The sequence below is a fragment of the Rhinolophus sinicus genome, linkage group LG10, assembly GCF_036562045.2.
Source record: "Rhinolophus sinicus isolate RSC01 linkage group LG10, ASM3656204v1, whole genome shotgun sequence".
Taxonomy (NCBI): Eukaryota; Metazoa; Chordata; class Mammalia; order Chiroptera; family Rhinolophidae; genus Rhinolophus; species Rhinolophus sinicus.
The window spans coordinates 42,064,374-42,079,453 of record NC_133759.1 but is presented as its reverse complement, the minus strand read 5'-3'; the positions used below and the strand labels follow the sequence as shown (position 1 = coordinate 42,079,453).

The window sequence follows — 15,080 nt, the reverse complement described above, 5'->3', positions numbered from 1 at the left end:
TGAGCAAATCACTGTGCTGTAGGCAAATGCAAGTAGTTCAACCTGTGTCTTAACCCTCCAAAAATGAGAGACAGAAATAATAATGAAAAAGTAATTATAGCACATGAGCTGCTCCTAAAACTCATGTGGAAAGGCAAAGGACCCAGAATAGCCAAAATAATTTTGAAAAAGAAGAACAAAGCTGGGAGACTCACACTTCCCAGTTTCAACTTACTATAAAACGGTAGTAATCAAGACAGCATAGTAGAGTCATAAGGGTAAACAGATGGATCAATGGAATAGAATTGAGAATGCAGAAATGAACCCTTACTTTTATGGTCATTTCATGACAGTTCAAGGGAGGATGAATAATCTTTCCAACAAAACGTTGGGACAACTGGATTTCCACATGCAAAAGAATGAATTTGGGCCTTTATCTTACACTATATATGAAAATCAACTCAAAATGGATGATAACCTAAATGTAAGAGCTAAAACTATAAAACTAGAAGAAAACATAATAAATTTTCATGACCTTGGGTTAGACAGTGGTTTCTTATGTATGATACCAAAAGACCAAGCAACCAAAGAAAAAATAAGTAGAACTTCATAAAAAGTGTTGTGCATCAGGACACCATGAAGAAAGTAAAAAGACAACCTACAGAATGGGAGAAAATATTTGCAGATCATATACCTGATAAGGAATCTGATAAGGAAAATATATAAAGAACTCTTCAACAATAAAAAGAAAAAGAACCCCGTTTAAAATTTGGCAAAGAATTTGAATAGACATTTCTCCAAAGAAGATATACAATTGGTCAAGAAGCACATGGGAGGGTGGCCGGTTGGCTTAGTTGGTTAGAGTGCAGTGCTCATAACATCCGGGTCATCAGTTTGATTTCCACATGGGCCAGTGAGCTGCACCCTCCACAACTAGGGTGAAAACAACTTGACTTGGAGCTGAGCTGCGCCCTCCACAAGTAGATTGAAACAACGACTTGACTTGGAGCTGATGGGTCCTAGAAAAACACACTGTTCGCCAATATTCCCCAATTTAAAAAAAAATTTTTTAAAAGCACACGGGAAAATGCTTGAAATTATTAGTCATTATAGAAATGCAAATCAAACCCACAGTGAGATACCACTTCACACTCACTAGGATGGCTGTAATCAAAAAGAAACAATAACAAGTGCTGACAAGAAGATGGACAAATTGGAAACCTCAGACCTTGCTTGCAGGAATGTAATATGGCACAGTCACTTAGGAAAGCAGTCTGGCAGTTTCTCAATATGTTAAACGTATAGTTACCATGTGACTCACTAATTCTACTCTATCGAAAGAAATTGTCCATCAGCTGATGGATGGATAAAAAAATACGGTATAGATCCATACAATGGAATATTATTTGGCAATAAAAAGAAATGACATCTAGGTACATGCTACAAATGGATAAAAACATTATGCTAAGTGAAAGAAGCCAGTCTTGTATGATTCCATTTATGAGAAATATGCAAAATAGGCAAATCAAAAGGAATAGAAAGTGGTTGCCAAGGTCTTGGGAAAGTGGAGAATGGGCACTAATTGCTTATGGGTTCTAGGTTTCTTTTTGAGGTAATGAAGATGTTCTGTAATTAGATATTGGTGATGGTTACACAACTCCATGAATACTGAAAGCCACTGAATTTATGCTTTAAAAAGATGAATTTTATGGTACATGAATTATATCTCAATAAACCTGTTATTTTAAAAATAACTATTATACAAAACTATTTTGATGATAAATGCCAAAAAGAAGCATTTCAGATGATGGAGACATTATTTCTAAGCTAGGTGGTATTTGAAGATTTATGAAAGAGGTATGTTTGAGTTGAGTGGCTTTTAAGGAAGACAAATATTTGGATATGTGGCTATTTCCAAGAGGAAGAGTTCCAAGTCCCAGAATTCAGCATAAGACAAGGTCAGGAATGCAGGAATGTCTTTGGAAGGAAACTGTAGTTCAGCTTAGCAATTGTACAGGGCCCATGAAAAGATTCAGTCTAAGACATATAATAATTGGAAGGGCGGGTTGGGCCCACAATCGTGGGGCCCTTAAATGCCAGCATAAGAAATTCCCTGCTGTATTTCGTCAGCTCTAGGAAGATGCTAAAAAGTGACACTACCTCAGAGCTGTGTATTAGAAAAATTAATCAGGAAGGGAGAGAGTTCACCTGTGAAGATACTGGTTAGGAATCTGTTGCCATCAGTTTGAGAAGAAGACTTTCCTTTTTTAAATTACCTGGAACTAGAATTACTTTGACTGAGTTCTCAGCCTTTTGATACTAATGTGGTGACTTTGAAAGGCCTCACACACAGATGTTATTCTACTTCATTTCCTGGGAAAATGAATCACAGTTTCCTAGTAAAGAGCTGTCTGAGGTGCTAAACAATGGTGTGTGGGCCCTTGTTTGGCCAACCCATTAACTTTGGCTCCTTTTTCTTCTCCTATTGTTCACCACCTGTGTTTTTGTTTATATTTTCTCTTTCCTTCCTTCCTCTCCTTTTTCTGTCTTCCTTTTGCTCCTAACTGGGTCTTCTATCTCCCTTCCTGTCAGCTTTCCCTCCCCACCTCCAGTTATGAGACAGTTTAGCAGAGAAAATTACCAGTATTTCTTTGCACAGCGTAAAGAAAGCTTGATATGTGCTACATGAGAGAAAGAGAATGAAACCTTTTCATGAAGCATATACAAATGCATTAACATAGACCGTGTCAATGAACATTTTAATGGAAATCATGCTACATATGATCAAGTTTTTTTCTCGGTAAATTTTATATTAAATGAACATTCTTTCAAGCCTATAACTTCCAGACTTCATGCCGAGCTCAACATTCCCATCTATGACTTGTCACTAAAGTCTTGTCTGCCAGTTTGATGTCTTCTGTATTGATGTCCTGAATAGCAAACTTAAGATCCTGATTGTGCTTCAAGTACTGCATTATAAAATGGTCACCACATTCTTGAGACATAGGTGTGGGGGCAGAGCCCCAGAAAGTAGTTTCCAGGCTCTCGGCCTCACATAGAAAGGTGTTGGCTCAGGTAGTAAATGGCCAACTGTGATTGCATGGCCATCAGCTGTGGCTAGTTGGCCGTCAGCTGTAACCAGTGAGCCATTGGCCACTAATATAACTGCTGTGGCTACGCTAGCAGAGAGGGAGAGAGAAGAGAGGAGAATGGGGGCTAGCAAGAAGATGGCGGCTGGGCTGGCAAGCGTGGATGGCGGTTTGCGGACAGTGTGGATCCAGCCTCCAGTGAGAGTATAGTGCCGCCAGAGAGAATATAGTGGTATGGCTCCCCTAACTATGGCTCCGTGGGTGTTCCTTTTTGGCCTCACCATATCCTGCGTTCTTGTATGGGGAGCGGGAGCAGAGACCCCGCAGGCCGCCCCGCACGACAATAGGGAACTAAAAGATTGTCACATTTTAGAGGTTCACAGTGAGGTTATCTAGCTTATCCCAACTATTTAATATAGCCTCTCTACCAAACACTCTTTCAATCTTGGATTACATTGACAAGGACATTTAAAAGATGGCTGCAAGGCATTTCCATCATAAGTTAGATTTTCCCGTACGCACAAGCAGTTAGACTGTTAGCTGCAGTGTGGGCTTATAGATGGAGTTATCTAAACTCGGAAGGAAGCCAGTTTATTTAAAGACTTTATCGGGCTTTGTGTTTGTTTTGCGGGAGTGTTGGTAGGGTGGCTAAAGGCAACACAAGGGCATGGGTTGGTTCTTTTGCTCTATTCAAGTGAGACGTTTAAATTTGTGTTGAGACCTAATGTTGAAGACAAATGCTGGGATATCCAGAGAGAAAGGGAAGGAGGGAGGGAGCCCAGGCCACGGCCTGGCCAGGTTTGGCGTCAGGAGGGCCGCTTCTGCATCTTAGCTCTCTCACTTTGTTTTCCTGAGCCAAGTTCCTTCTCCTTTCCGAGCTGGAGTTTTATCAACATAAAATGAGGTAATTGGAAAGATCACATAAATTAGCTCATTAACTCGAGAATACGTTAACTCGTGTTGTCTGGCTTTTTATAAATGTTGAGTCCTGTGGAGACTTTAGAGAGTTTGCCATTCATGTTTTTAGTAATAATATTTTAATGACATATACAATAGTTTAAAACTCCCCTTTTTGTGTAAGTATCATCCTAGAGGTATAATGTTCTGAATAAATTACTTAAACCACAGTTTGTGAAACCTGGTTATAACTAATACTGAGGAAATGGAAATGACTTGTAGTCCAGACGATTATGCTCAAGGTGGCACTGTTTCCCCATAAATTTGGCGATTTTTTACATTATATCCCTGTTTCTAGTCAAGCACGTAGATGAATATGCTATATTAGGACTGTGTCTGCTTTCTGTAAGTCCCCTTACTTTGTGGAGCTCCACTCAGTATTATATCCCAGAAATACACACTTATCCCATATTCACTATAACTTATATATGTATGAGAGTTGAGTCAAAATGAACTTAGTTGACCTGTTATATTTTTGAAGACATTTATTAAAATGATACTTTAGATTTTATAGCTTTCTTTGTGTATTTTGAAACCAATTATGTTTTTAGGACACAAATATGTGAAAAGCTTGTAAGCCCTGGTTGGTTCGTTCCTCACGGAATAAAAGACCTAATATAGTTCGTCCTCACACTGATTATAGCACAAGGGAAAATATTCATGTTGAACTTCATTTTCGCTAGTAATCTATGTCAAGGCCACCATATCGTTTCTTGCTTCTTGTCTGAAACTATGCATGCATTTCACAGGTGTTGTCATTTCGGGCTTACTGTGAATTTTTTGTTTTGTTTGTTTTTAGATCCGAGGATTTCTTTCACGGTTTGATAATGTCCTTCCTGTCAGCCTGGCATTTGACAAATGTACAGCTTGTTCTTCCAAAGTAAGTCATTCTGCATTTAAGGGACTTGTTTTTTAAATGAGCTCGTTAGCCTTAACAGCTGGAGGCATTGAAACCCACTCAGGGCTTTTTGGGAGAGGGGTGGGGTCTAAAAAACCAGAGAGGACTTTGTTTTCATTTATCTGTATTCATTCTCGCAGAGGAACCGGCCTGAGAAAATTTGGTTTATAGTACACAGAGAGAGACTGAATTAGATGTTTTAGTTCTGTATCAACACTTGTATTACGGTAATTTTGACTTGAACTTACTGGTCTTTGTTCTTCCCTCAGAGGGTTTCTCCCTCTCATGGACGGTCATAGAGTAACTTTTAAGTGTTACTCAGAGGATGGGGGAGATAACCAGGCCGTCCTGGTGGTGTGTCTTTTGGAGATGTATATAATGACAAAGAAAAGTAAATGGAGATTAGGGCCCTGAAGGGGAGCCAATAAAAGGGCCCATTCAGCTTTGATCTTTCCAGGGGCTCTAAAAATAGAGCTGGTGTGCCCTCCAGTGTAATGAGAAACGGCTGATATAGCTCAAAACTACAGTGATGGCATCTCATTTGTTAATAGGCTTTGAGATGGTCTGAGTTATTTTTACATGTATGCTGTGTGTGATAGCAAATTTGGATGCCTCTTTAAGCGTTCTAACACCCGGTGATTTAACCTGGGCTTTTAAAACTCATGATTCTTGATAAAACTTTCATGTTCAAGTGTTATGCACAATAATGTTGGGGGTCACTAATCCCAAACTCTGGCCTCTCGGTTATAATTTGGTACTTCTTTGCTGTGCAGCCTACATCTGGCAGTGAGGAAGGGATCGAATTCTAAGGACATTTCTCCACTCTGAATGATCTAACTTTGTTTTTATTTATTTATTTATTTATTTATTAGTTTCAGGTGTACAAAGCAACGTAATAGTTAGACATTTACACCCCTCACAAAGTGATAACCCCCCGAATCTACTACTCATCTGACATCGTATATAGCTGTTACAATACCATTGACTATCTTCCCTATGCTGTGCTCCATATCTTGTGACTATATATATATACATATATGTATATATATATATTTAATTATAGTTAACAGTCAGTATTATTCTACTTCAGCTTCAGGTGTATAGCGCATTGGTCAGGCATCTATGACGTGATCTCCCTAAAAAGTCCAGTGCCCATCTGGCACTCTACACGATCTTTACAACATTATTGATTATATTCCCCATACTGTATTGCATATTCCCGTGACTATAGATGGTGACTACTAATTTGCACTTTCTAATCCCTTCCCCTTCTCCCTCATCCCCACCCCCCTCCCATCTAACTTTCTTTGAAAACTTCATTGGGGCCATATCTCATGAGAAGCTCGATCCTGACCAGTTTATCTAAAAAGTTAACTCAGATTTGACAATGTTGATAAAGTTGGTTAATTTGAGGTGCTCAAAAATTTAGAGTAATTTTTTCTTTTTTTCTTTTTTCCAAAGTAAACTAAGCTCCTGCTTTATCATCATGTATCCGTGTCTATGTTGAGATTTAAAGCTCATCATTTGTCAGTAGTTACTCATGAGCTCATTCTTTCTGTAGTTGCTTTAAGGTATCTTCTGTCTGCTCAAGTCAAGGCCTCAAGGATGTCCATCTGCACTTCTGTCTTTAATTTTTTTTTTCTTTGAATGGCTGAGCTAATTGGTCTCAAAATAATTTGGCAGTAGTATTAATTTTCATACTGAAATTGCTTGGCACAGGTGCCAGTTTTTCTGTGGCTTCATGTAGATCTGGCTAGTCAATGGAATAAAGATAATTGGGTTCTCTAAGTGAAATGCAAACACTCATTCTTTTTTGTTCTAGTTCTAATTAAATTAGCCCTTGAGATACTGTTTATAAAAGAATCATAAGCATACCAGCTGACTGAGGTCCCTTATATTCTTTGAAAGAGAATAGCTCTGCATTTTTCTTTCGCACTTATTGTAAGCATTAAATTAAGTATAGGTATCACATTTTTGTTAGCAAAATTATTTCCTCTTGGTGGTCATTTTGAGAGTCTTGCTTTATATAAACATGCTGGACAATTTAATACAAACTGACTTGGATTTTAACAGCTGTGCTATTCCCATAGCGATCACTTTTCATGTGGTCTGGGTATTAAATTTCTTTTGTGCTGGAAAGGTTGCTTCATTGGTACATGTATTTCCTTACAGTAGAAACACAGCATTTACTTACTTGGCTAACTTCTTTATTCACATAGGAGAATGTCGTTCTCTATTATCTGTAAACCCAATATTAATTCACTGAAATGACAACTCCAATTACATTTTCGTCTCTGTGCATGTGAATTTTTCTTAATGCATACTTAGCATAATATTTTTTATACTGAGTCATATCATAGTTGTTGTTTCAAAAAGATTCTTTGGGGCTAAAAATGAATTTTGAAAAATTCTCCTTTAACATCTATGAAGTAATTTTTTCCTTTGGTAGTTTTCAGTATTTTTTCTTTTCTTTCTCTTTTTTTTTTTTTTTTTTTTTTTTTACCTAGGACCAAGGCCGTACTTCTTTCTTGATTTAACCACAAATACAGATAGAAAGATTGGGGAGGTAGAATAAGCTCTGCTGAGTAATAATGCTAACACACACACACACACACACACACACACACACACACACACACACATCTTTTATAAAGCCTGAGATGGGCAAGAACATAGTTCTCTGCTTCTATGGAAGGGAAGGCTGAATCGTCTACACATAAATCATTTCTTATCCTGTTTGATTTTAGCTTGGCATATAGCCAGGTGAATTGTTCCATCTTATAGAAAAACTACTGAAGAATCTGGAGGGAAGTGAGGAGTTACTTTCATTCCAATTTCTGTTGATTGCCTTGCAAGACCTTCTAAAATGACTATCTACCACTGGTATTTTGAAAAACCATATTTGAAGCTATATGAGTTGGTTTTTAGTTCTAAAAAGGAATATAGAGCCAACTAGAGTTTTGTGGAGTTACTATCACAGGGAAAAGTATAATTTTGAAACCAATATTCTTGAAAGAATTTCTCATAATACATTGAGTTTGTTGTTATTATCTTTTCATCTAAATATTTTTTGGGAAGTTATGGTATTTGGGGTATTTTTTATTTTTATGTAATTTTAAACTTATAGAAATGTTGCAAGAATAGTACAAGGAATTCCTGTATACCCTTTAGTCAGATTCACCCCAATTATTTACCTTTTGCCCCATTTGTGTGTGCGGGTTCCCTTCTTTCTCTGTTCCCCAACCCCTTTTCTCTTTTTCTTAAAACTTTGAGAGGATGTTGGAGACATTGTGGTCATTTACAACTCAATACTTCGTTGCATATTTCCTAAGAACAAGGAAATCCTCTTACCTAAACAAAATACACTTATCAAATTCAGGCAATTTAATGTCTGCACAATACTATTATCTAATTCACAGTCTATATTTCAAATATTTGTACTAGTAATGTCCTTTATAGGTTTTTTCCTCCGAGACCAGGATCCAATTCAGGACCAAGCAATTGCATTTAGTTGTCATGTCTCTTTGGCTTCCTTCAATCTGGAAAAGTTCCTTAGCCTTTGTCTTTCTTACCTTCAGTGTTTTGATATTTTGCCAGTTATTTTGTAGAATTTGCCTCGATTTGGATTTACCTAATGTTTCTTCATGATTAGATTCAGGTTATGAATTTTTGGCAGGAATACCAAAGAAGCGATGACGTATCCTGGTGTCAGGAGGTACATGCTGTGTTTTATTCCCTTTGGTGAATTTTCCCCCTTTCCGTATTTGTAACTAACTTCTTCAGCAGTGAGAAACCTGGCTCCCGTTATCCTAGATATATTTACTCGCTTGCTCAAGTCTAGAATACACAGAAAGTAGTTTCAAAATTGCTGGCCCATACTACTGCAGAACGTAAACCTTCTAACCAGAGTTTGATATTTGTTCACAGCTCTATTTTTCTAGGTAAAATTTATACAGTGAAATGTATGAATCTTAAGGGAATTCTACAAGTTTTGACAATTGTATCAACACCCATGAAACTCACATTTCAGTCAAGACATAGAATGGTTCCATTACCCCAGAAAGTTCCCTTGTACCCTTTCCCAGGCAATCTTGGGGGAGGGGAGCAGTATGTTGAGTATTGTTGAATATTGTGATCATTCTTTCCCTACAAGGAGAAAGCTAGACACCTTCTGCTATTTTATGCAACAATAGCCTTGTTTCCGAAACCCAGAAATTGACTAAAAACTGCTCTCAGATCTGCAGTCAGGAGCAGGGCTGTGCATACAGAGACTGTGGCGTATTCTTGCTCTTGTTGCATAGTTCTGTCACCCACAAACTTTGTGATATTGCAAGAACAGCCTGTTAGGGAGAAGCAGACTCCAGACTTGGTTTTCATACCATCTGGGACCTGTCTGCTGCACAGATGTAGCAAGATGTGCCCAGAAACCTGATCTTGAGATTTTAATTAGTGATTAGCAGCCCTAATAATATACTCATTCTGGTGTTTACTATGCAATGGGCTCGTCTGTTGATGGGTTATGATTAAACTTCCCAAAGTGACTTATTAACTTTTTGTGTGCATCTGTGTACGTGTGTCTTGAGGACTGGTGGGGAGAGGGTGGTGTAGGAATCATATATGTTAGCTGGTATCACCCTGTGGTAAATTATACTTTCTTTTTGCCTTTGTCATAGCCAGCCTATCCACTTATCTTTTAATATTATATAATCCTACCTTTCTCCTATCTTATTTCTTTTAAATGAAAAAGATTGAAATACCAATATTAAACTCAGCTATTTAAACTCTAAGAAAAACCTCTGTCCCAAAGCAGCCTGTTGCCTAACAGCTCTGCAAATGCACCATTTAGAGGACAGAAAGGCAAATCGTAGATTTGCAAGGAAAGGTTAAAATCTTACCATATATTTATTAGCAGTCCTTCATTTATTCCACTGACATTTGAGTCCCTGCTGGGTACCAGAGATACAAAGATGATTAAAATAGCCACTGCCCTCAAGGAATTCTATCTAGAGAGTGAGACAGACCTATACACCAATTCTGATTTTCCTTGTATTGTGGTAAGCTCTGCAGTCAAGGCACATCCTCTTGTTACGGTATCCCAGTACCAATTTTATAAATGGGAAAGACTAGGGAAGGCCTTGCAGAGAATGACTTCTGAGTTGCCATTAAAGGATGAGTAGGAATTTATAGAAACACATGGGAGAGAGGGCAAGGGGAAGACATTCTAGACAGGGGGCCTTGCATATATAATAGCCAGAGTCAAGAAAACATGGCACATTTATGAAGTTGTTCAGTATAGCAGTTGTGACAGAGCCTGGGGCACCTAATTGCTACAAATTGTCCTCTTGGCTTGGTGAGTACCATTGCATTTTCAGCTATCCTTGAGATGGAATCTGGTGTACTTGGTCTAGCCCATGAGGCTGCTGTTCTGAATTTTACAATTCCATATAAAACTCTTTCTTACCTAGCACCAAGCTTAGGGGGTTTCCTAGCCTAAGGAATCGGCAGCTGCAACAGGGCGGTGTGGCGGCCAGGAAGTCGGTCAGGGGATTTCCAGAGTCCTGGCTTTAGTCCCTTGCTGGCGGGCTGAGTGACCACGAGCAAGGTGCTCCCCCCTCTGTCCACCTCCTTTTCTTTTTTTTGTTCAGTGAGTCAGTTGGATGAGATAAGCTCTGGCTCTCTATTGACACTCAAAGTTACTAGCTTTTATATTGTCTTTATTCTTTATCCCACAGTAATCCATTTTAAAAATCAGCAAATGTATTTAAGGATTAAACAGATAATCAACTGTATTACAATCACGCAGATCACTGTTAGCTGTTGATCTCTACCCTTCTCGACTTAAAAAAAAATCTATATGTATATAGATATATGTACATAATTTTTCTCTCCGAACATTCCTATTGTAAGTTTGAAATTAGCTATAGAGAGAGGGATTTATGATGTTGCATCGAGGATACTCCTGCTCCTCTGATATGATAGGGTTTTAAATCTCAGTCAGTCACAAGGACTGTCCTTGGAGGGTCCAATCAGAAGAGCTCTCCAAAGCTTGTGCCAGGAATTTTTGCATACAGCTTCTCAGTGGCAAATGTTACTCAAAACTGGGCTGCAGACAGGTTTTCCTTCTCCTTTCCAAAAGGGATGTAAATCTCTGATTGGGAAAATGATGAGTAACCCACAGGTTCCCTTTTCCTATCTCATTTACGCAGGGAGGCCTCAAGTCTTCCGTTTTCATGTGTGATGGATTCCATATGTATGGTCGTGTGGTGTAAACTGCATCCCACATCTTATCCTTAGCAACTAGTGTTTCGCCCGTCTCCAGAACTGCTTGGTTTCCAAAAGGAGATGGAATATCTTGCCAGAGCCAGTGTGGAGTATTTAGTTACAAGCTCTAACCTCAGAGCTCTTGGCTCTTCACCTCCTTGACAAACCTTGGACATTTCTCCCTTTGCTTCAATTTCCTCATCCATAGAGTGGGGAAAATATTTTCTGTTTCCCAGGGAAATTGCAATGGCTGACGTGTATCCAGTTCCCTGTGACCAAATACCAAGGCCTTTGCCCACTCCTGGGACTGATGTTGACATCAGAAATAAGAAGAAAACAAAGACCCCTGTGATCACATTAGGTCTCCCAGGGTGTATGGAACCCTTTCTGGGCTCACTGTTTGTTCACAAACAGGTACAATGAGAGAGGCCTGATTGAAGGTCAAGCCTGCGCTGGCTTTGAGAGGCTGCAGAAACCTCCCGTTAGGGCTCATGATAGCTCCTGCCAGAACCTCTTCTGTGATTGCAGGGAACTCAGCCTTGCTCATGACTTCCGACCTGTGGTCTTCTGAGACCACCAAATCAGTAGTTGAAGCTTGTGCTGCCTACCCCTTTCCCTGTCACCTGTGGTCACAAAGGCACTCCAGCTTTTTGCCTAAACACACTTTTGTCCCTACAGGATCCTTTTTACCATCCACACCAAAAAGTATAGGACTGTGTTCTATGTACACAGTTCCACTGGCTGCTTGGCCCAAGCATAGTCTTCAGGTTATTGAAAACCTGGGTTCCTTTTTGTTTGGAGTTAATCTCATACACTTTTAGGCTTCCCCCCAAGCCCATCCTTGACACAGTAGTTCTTAAATTTTTGGAGTCATCGACCCTGTTCAGACTGATGAATGCAGTAGACCATGCTCCCCCCAAATATGCAAAACCACACACAGTTTTGCAGACAATTTCAGTGATTATATGTAGTCCCCAAAACATGCCTGTGGGTCCTAGTGAAGAACCCTTGTTCTATGAGTTTTTCTTTGGTGCCATTTCCAAGCTCTTCTGGATGAGACACTGGGGGTGAGTATTGCAGCCACCTCAACCCCACCGTGACCTCTCTGTATAGCTTTGAAAGGTTACCATCTCTCTCTGGGGACTCATTTTCCTCAACTGTAGTAAAAGGGAGGTGCAGGAGCTGATCCAACACCGGGTTTTATTTTATGACTCATCTGATACAATCTCATGATTAGCTATTTCATTTTTTTTTTTTTAGGCCCAGCTGCATCCAATTGGGGGACAGGGTAAGAGAATAACCTTGCTTAGAGTTCTAAGAGTTAGTTCTCCCTACTCTAGTCATACATTGATTTGACTCCCGATGGGGAGGAAGCCCAACTATCACCTGTTCATGTTCCTTCTTTCTTTTTTATTTATACAATACACTCATCTTCCTCCCTTCTCTCTCCACCCTTAATACCTTTGGAAGCTAGGGAGGGAGGAACATGGTAGTTACTACTGGGTTTTTGAAATAAGGGAGCCATCAGCTTGAATTGGAAGACCTTTTATGGATGTACATGCTAGTACATACGTGGGTTGTATACAATATATATGGCTATTTAAAGTGAAGGCTTTAAACACCCAAATATATATATTTGCAAGAGTTTATTTTAATGACTGTTGTCATAGCAGTTTAGTCCCGACAAACATTGGAGGTACTATTTCATAACATATTTTTGGATGACACCAAGGTAAATAAGGCAGCCTCTGAAGTTTCTGAGGATACCCTCTAGATGAGAGAGTAACGTTATATTGCATAATTATATAATTCAAGTATATCAAGGTATTTAAACACCTTTACTCAAGAAAAGTTCCGAGCTTGGAAGGGGTAACTAGTTTCTAGCAAGTGGTAAGAACTGATTAAACATGTTTTGAATGGTGAGAAAAATGAATGAATGGTTTGGTAGATAAAATGAGTAACTCAACAGGAGAGAGAGAAGGAAAAAAAAGCAGTCGCTAGGCCTGTGCCTTCCAGGCGCTCACAGTCTGGTAGGTAGCGAAGACTCAGTAGCATAGTGCTGTTTGCCTACTCGTGCGGAGGTCTGAGTTATCATTAGGCCGTAAATGGTAGTTATTATTGAATGTTACGTTTCAGGGTCCTGAATATTTATTCAGCTGAGCTTCTTTCCAGCTTTTACTATCTCAGTTGCTTCAGTTGATGCTTTCGATGATTTGTTATTGCGTTGGAAGATCATTTCCAGAGTATATTAAAACGGGGAGCCTTTGGCATTCATCAGAGATGATTTAGCATTGTATGAAAGGGTACATTCTGGCAATGAGTTCTTTGAAGGGTTTTGCTTGCTCTCCTGCAGAATTTTTCAGTGTCAGTGCGCTATTTTTTCTAAAGCGTCTTTCAGTATCCTGTCCAGGTATTTCTAAAAGGACTTAGAACGATAGTCTTTTTTTGGCCATAGAAGATGTGAAAGAACTGTTTGAGGACGTCCTATTCCTAAAGTTATTGTTCTTATACCTTGTTTATATAACATTTTATGTGATGAGAGGGATAAATTCCAGAATGCCTGGCCTTCCCTAGTTCTATGTAAGTCTTTCATCATAAAAATTTTAAGTTTTTTTCTTCACCAGGAAGGAAAGACTACGTACTTTTTTTTTTTTAACATCTTGAATTTATAGCCATCAGACTAAAATTAGAAAATATCTCCTCTGTGGTCCTAAAATGGCTGCAAGTGGCCAAATATGAACAGTCACAGGAGAACAGACATTGCAAGTTTTGCAAATTAGAGGAATCATCTTGACACTGTATAAGTGTGTAGCAAGCAGTGCTTTAAGGAATGGCAGCGTCATTGGGATAACTGCCCATTCTCCCGCGAGGACTGCTTTGAAGGGTATGCTGAATAGACAGACACGGGCCTACAGTCAGAACTCAGCTGCCATTACAGCTCTAGACAGCATACGGTGGCTTTGTAGTTGACTCTGGATTCACTGGCGCATGTAGCTATTTTAAGACCTTTCTCGGCACTCCAACTTGGGATAGAAATCCATGTGAAAGTATATTTTTGTGTTATTTGAAAAGGCAGGAGGGAGAATGTGGGTTTCTCCCAGTTCTCAGTTTTGCTTCACATTTCCCTGTCCTTTTATGTCAGCTCTTTCATGGAGGACCCTGGCGGGAGACAGTAACAAAAGTAGGGATTGAGGCAAGTAGCAATTATTCAGTGTTGCATTAATACCTCTCGCATATCCCAAACATGGAACATGAGCTCAGCGTTGCTCTTCCTTGAAGAAGAAAGCCTGACTAAAAACCATGCATAAAATTACCACTGTGTCCATATCCAGATCTTCTGTTATTCAGTTTGACCTGACGGACGTGTAAGCGGGTTTTAAAAAAATAAATGAATGCAAAATGACTTACTAGTAGAATAACGTACGTAAGTAAGAAAACAAAGAACAAAAACACCCCACGTCACTTGGCTCTACCGAAGCAGTAACAGTTTTATTTCATAACTTCTGCTGTTCTTTGCCTAATCACTCACTACTTATTGAGAATATCCCAATAGGCACTTAATACCTGAAAAATAAGACCTACATCACCCTATTACCCTCCCTGAACAGGGACTGCAAATCCCAAGAAATGGGCCCTTTCACAGTGTTCCCTGGGGAGGCAGTGTGCGTGTTTCAGTTCTGCTGTGCTCGCTCGAAACAGTTGACAAGTTCTTCTTGGGAAATTGCTTCAGATCTCACAATATTTTCCTCCTTATAACCTCAGCAGTGGTGACTTCTTGACCTTTGAGGGTGGGTTTGAGTTTTTGGAAAAAGCCTGAAGTAATTTGGAGCTGTGTGTTGTGAATAAAGGGGAAGAGCGATTTGCAAGAAAAAATAAAAAAAATTTTTTTTAAAAGA

At 39.2% G+C, this 15,080-nt stretch overlaps 1 protein-coding gene across 4 annotated transcripts in view; it reads left to right on the top strand.

Annotated features, from left to right (window-relative positions):
- The window catches only part of ATG7 (autophagy related 7), a 219,893-nt gene that overhangs the window by 81,460 nt on the left and 123,353 nt on the right, over window positions 1-15,080 (top strand). For all 4 annotated transcript variants that reach the window (XM_019732654.2, XM_019732653.2, XM_074312982.1 and 1 more), the window contains exon 17: window positions 4,825-4,905. In XM_019732654.2, coding sequence (XP_019588213.2) covers window positions 4,825-4,905 — 81 coding nt within the window. The remainder of the gene's footprint in view (window positions 1-4,824; window positions 4,906-15,080) is intronic.